Source organism: Chrysochloris asiatica, unplaced genomic scaffold (assembly GCF_000296735.1).
Source record: "Chrysochloris asiatica unplaced genomic scaffold, ChrAsi1.0 scaffold00049, whole genome shotgun sequence".
Taxonomy (NCBI): Eukaryota; Metazoa; Chordata; class Mammalia; order Afrosoricida; family Chrysochloridae; genus Chrysochloris; species Chrysochloris asiatica.
The window spans coordinates 16,703,032-16,707,887 of NW_006408567.1; the positions used below are offsets into that span (position 1 = coordinate 16,703,032).

A 4,856-nucleotide genomic window follows, 5' to 3' on the forward strand; every position below is an offset into this window, starting at 1 on the left:
TATGTACAACAGAAGAAAATACTGCCTGGTCCTGCACCATCCTCACAGTTGTTATGTGTGAGCCCACTGTGGCAGCCACGGTATCAATTCATCTGATTGAGGATCTTCCCTTTTTCATTGACTTTATACTTTATTAAGCATGATGTCCTTCTCCAGTGACTGGTCCCTCCTGATAACACACCCAAAGTCCAAGGGACAAAGTCTTGCCATAATTGTTTTTAAGGAGCAATCTGACCATACTTCTTCCAACACAAATTTGTTTGTTCTTTTGACAGCCCATGATATTTTCAATGTTCACCAACACAATAATTTAAATACATCGATTCTTCTCCAGTCTTCTTTATTCATTATCTAGCTTTGGCATGCATTATCAGGTGACTGAAAAGATTGTATTCTAGAATAAGGGGCAGTGTTACTCTGTCAAATGAGTCGCTAGGAGTCAAAAGTCGACTTAACACAGTTAAGTCTAACAACAACAGTCTACCTATATTGAACCACCAAATTTATCTATGGGCTGTATCTCCAACAAAGGCTCTGAGCTGTCTACTTCTCTACTGCTAGCACCATGGGCTAAGCTGCTATCTTCTTGCCTGGAGTAACGTAATAGCCTTCTAATGGATCCCCTATTTCCACTTCTACCCTATTCCCAACCTTGCCCCAATTCATTCTCCATCTAACAGCCAGAGTGCCCTTTTGAAAACATAAATCAGGTAACACCACTCTTTGACTTAAAGCCTTCCAATAGTTCATTACCTAAAGTACTTCAAGCTCATCACACTTCCACTTCTATCCAAACTTTCTATACTGACATACAAAGCCCTCACAACCCGGGCCCTGCTTCTCCAGGCTCATTTCAGACCTCGTTCCCACTCACTCAGTATGCATTAGACCTACTGTTAGACTTCTCTCTGTTCTGAAGACACACCAAGCTCCTTCCCACCTCAAGTCTTTGCCTACCAACTTTATTCCGGCTTTATTGACTCACTAATCTTTTATGATCGCCTCTTCTTTTTGCTATTCAAATCTCAACCCCAGCTGACTCTGTCTGAGGCCTTCCTTGACTACTTAACCTCAATGTAATCCCTTTATTTTCTACATTATACTAGTTTAATTCTATGTACAACACTTATCACAATTGATGTTTTTCCTGTCTGTCTCAACTTGCCTCTAAAATGTAAGCTCTTTAATAAAAATTTTTTGTCATGATGATATCTCTAGTACCTAGAAAAAAACCTGGCACATTGTAAGTACTCAGTAAGCAACTATTTTATCTTTAAACATGAATCTCACAGGAAGGGCATAAATATTAAAAATACCTTCCTCCACATCTGAGAGTTTGAATTCTAAAGACAAAACAGATACCCTTTTTATACTGATATTTATTTTATTAAAAAAATCTGGTATACAGGAATGTAATATTTATTCTGTTAATTAGTAACTAATATTTGAGGACATTAATAATATTAATGGAGCTTTAAAAAATCTAAGGGACCAACTTAACTTTTTTCCATCTCAATACTGGGAATTAATAAGAGAGACAATGAAAATAATGATCAAAATTTTATAAATAATGGTCAAAACCTTATAAATAAACACTTGGTGTTAGTATGTCTATATGGTTCAGCTTTTGGTGTAAAGGTTTTTGGCTGCGAGAAAGAACATTTGATTGACTTCACTAATAGGAATATCTCTTAATGCTGGAATCGCTGCTTCTTGGTATTTCTTCTGCTGCTGATTTTTCGCATAGTTATCTGCAAGAATAAGACAAAAAAACTTTGTTTAACAAAGTAATTTCTTCTGTAGTCTCTGTGGTTGAAGGAGATCCACTACATAGTTTATTATTAGGCTGTGGTTTGGAGAATGACAAAGATCATGTTTAATATACTCAAATGAATATTTAAATCTTTTCTTTAGAAGGAATGTCTCATTAAAATAAAAATTTAATCAGAAAAGTAGGCTTTCTTTGAATAAGAAATTAATATTAAAATCAAAACAACGAGATATCATCTCATTCCAGCACTAGTAGGAAAGTCAAAAAACAAAACAGAAAACAGCTAAGTGCTGGTGGGACAGTAAAACAGTGCAACCACTGTGGGAAACAACAAGGCACTTCCTCAAGAAGTTGGAAATAGGAATGCCATATGATCCAGCAACCCCTCTACTTGGTATATATCCACAAGAAATAAGAGCCATGACACGAGTAGACATATACACACATCGCAGCACTATTCACAATAGTAAAACGATGGAAACAGCCTAAATGCCCATCAATGAAAGAATGATTAAACAAGCTTTGGTGTATCCATATCATAGAATACACATCAATGAATCTGGGAAATATGTCATAACAAGGATGAATCTGGAGGACATTATGCTGAGTGAAATTAGCTAATCACAAAAGGACAAATATTGTAGGAGACCACTGTGGTGAAAATTCCAGAAAAGGTTTTCATGCTAAAATAAACATTTTTTTGATGGTTACCAGGGATGGGGGAGAAGGGGGAATAATTCACTAGCTAAAGGGTAAACACATGTTAACACAGGTGATGTTGTTGTTGTTGTTAAGCGCCCTCGAGTCAGTTTTGACTCATAGCGAACCTGTAGAGGGTTTCTGAGGAGCGAGTGGTGGCTTTGAACAGCCGACCTTGTGTTTAGCAGTTCAGTGCTTATCAAACAGTGCCATACCAGAACTAACATAGTTGATAAGAAAGGCATTGTACAAGAGGGAGGATGGCAGAAGAATGATGAATACAAGTGAAGATACAGGTAGGAATGCAAAGGCCCTCAACCATTGTTTAGATCTGGAAAGGAACTCACCCTTGTGGCCTAACTTTCAACCAAGCAGTAGATAGGTATCTAGAGGGGATAACAACACTAGTAAGGTATGCGCACTATGAATGATGTGACACGGTCAATCATTCAAAATCAAAAGGGCAACATTTACCTAAGGACAAAGTTGAGAAGGGAAGGGAAGGAATTAAGAACCACAGGGAGGAAGTGGGATAACTACTGTTGCATGGAGGGGATTGCAATCATTGAGATGAAATAAAGTGTATGATTTGTTGAATGTAAAACTGATGTGATGATCATTTTTGTAAGCCTTCAGTCAATTCACAATAAAAAGTGGAAAAAAAAAAAGATGTATTGCAGTAGGCAAATCTGCTGCAAAAGACCTCTTTAAAAAAAAAAATTAATTAATATTGGATTCGACTGCATAATGATGATTAAAGTCCTATTTGCTCATTTCTCAGAGGGACAGAATTATAACCAAGCTTTGAAATTGTATTTAAATCAACATCCCCTAAACTATTGTATCATTTGGTCATCCATTCATGTTAACTTAACTATTTTCTCTCTGCATAAAATGTGTATTTGTTGTAATTTCAGTAAAAAGTTCTGAGAATTCAGTAGGTTTTCAGGAAATATAAAATTACTGTAATTGACTTTTAAATATAATACATAGCCTCTGTTGCTCTCACACACACATGCGCACACACACACACACATGAAGGTTTTGAAAAGTTGAAAAATTAAACCAGGGAACATAAATACTACTTCATTTCCCAGAATCTAACAAAGTATAGCAATCTAACTTAATTCAATATTTAGACTTGACAAAAAAGACCATAAAAAATTTAACCTACAAAACCCTGCCTTGATTCTTCAATCCACTTAATTGAGAAGAATGCAAACAGTAAACCTGAGGATAAGGTATACACAATGATTCCTCCTTACCCTACATCCTTTCTCCCAAACAAGGTCTGCCATGGCCCTATTTGCCACCCCTTGATCAACAGTGCCTGTTTAGGATAAAAGGAATTTTTCTCAGACAAGTTGTGGAGCAATATATTATATACCTCTGTTTGTTTGTTTTTTTCTTTCATAAGTGGTATTTTATTGTTTAAAAGGTCAGTACAGAGACATTATGAACAATTTGTACACAATTCTTAATGTATGTACCAAAAATCTAAGAGCCACGTAGTTATAATTTTCTAAATTCCAGTGACTTTCCAGCTTTAAATTTGGAGGCAAATTTTCCTTTGTACCAAAACTTTTAAGTACCAATATCTTCAATTTTTGACAGTCATAAATCCTACTAATTCACAATTTAACATCACACAGACTACACACTCAAATTTTCAAGCTTTCACAGCACATAACAATGTTATAAGGAAAACAGGACTACCACGACCAAAGATGTCACAGAACGCACATAGTCTGACAGGCAGTCAGGATGAGTGAAACAATTCTACTGAAAAACAGCATGGAAACAGAATTTAAAATGTTCAAGTCACACAAATGCATGACCATGACTCCCAATTGCCATTTAATGTGCTTTGTACTGTGGGATATATAATTCCCCCTACTCCCAATGGAATGTTAAGGTGACACCCAAGATAGTCAAAACCTCCCACCAGTCAACATCCCACTATTTTCTGGTTGTACCCAAAAATAAACAACCAGGAAATGATTTCACCTCTTTAAAAAAGCATTTACATTTAAAAAATGGGATGAAGTGGGATTTCCTCCATCTTAAAATTTTTCTAGAGCTACTAAAAATCTTGCATTTATAAAATAGTTGATAAAAATATTCCTCTGGATTGTACAAGAAGAGAGATAGAATACAAGACCCACTGATACGACATGGTAGACAAACATTAATCCGCCTTGGCTTCTTTCTCTCCTGCTTCATCAGAGGCTGGACTCTCCTCATTTTTAGTTTCTCCATTTTCGGCAGGTAAATCTTCTTCAGTTTCTTAGTTAGCGACTTCAGCCTGTTTTCCCTTTGCTCCCCTTTTCCCTTTTGCTTGCACTTTTCCGGCTGCCGTTTTTGGCTTCGTTTCCACTTTTGCAGG

At 36.3% G+C, this 4,856-nt stretch overlaps 1 protein-coding gene across 1 annotated transcript in view; it reads right to left on the bottom strand.

Annotated features, from left to right (window-relative positions):
* Nucleotides 1-1,620: 1,620 nt before the first annotated feature.
* The window catches only part of PIGP (phosphatidylinositol glycan anchor biosynthesis, class P), a 24,852-nt gene continuing 21,616 nt past the window's right edge, over nt 1,621-4,856 (bottom strand). The window contains exon 4 of the mRNA XM_006862608.1: nt 1,621-1,751. Within this exon, the coding sequence (XP_006862670.1) occupies nt 1,621-1,751 (131 nt within the window). The remainder of the gene's footprint in view (nt 1,752-4,856) is intronic.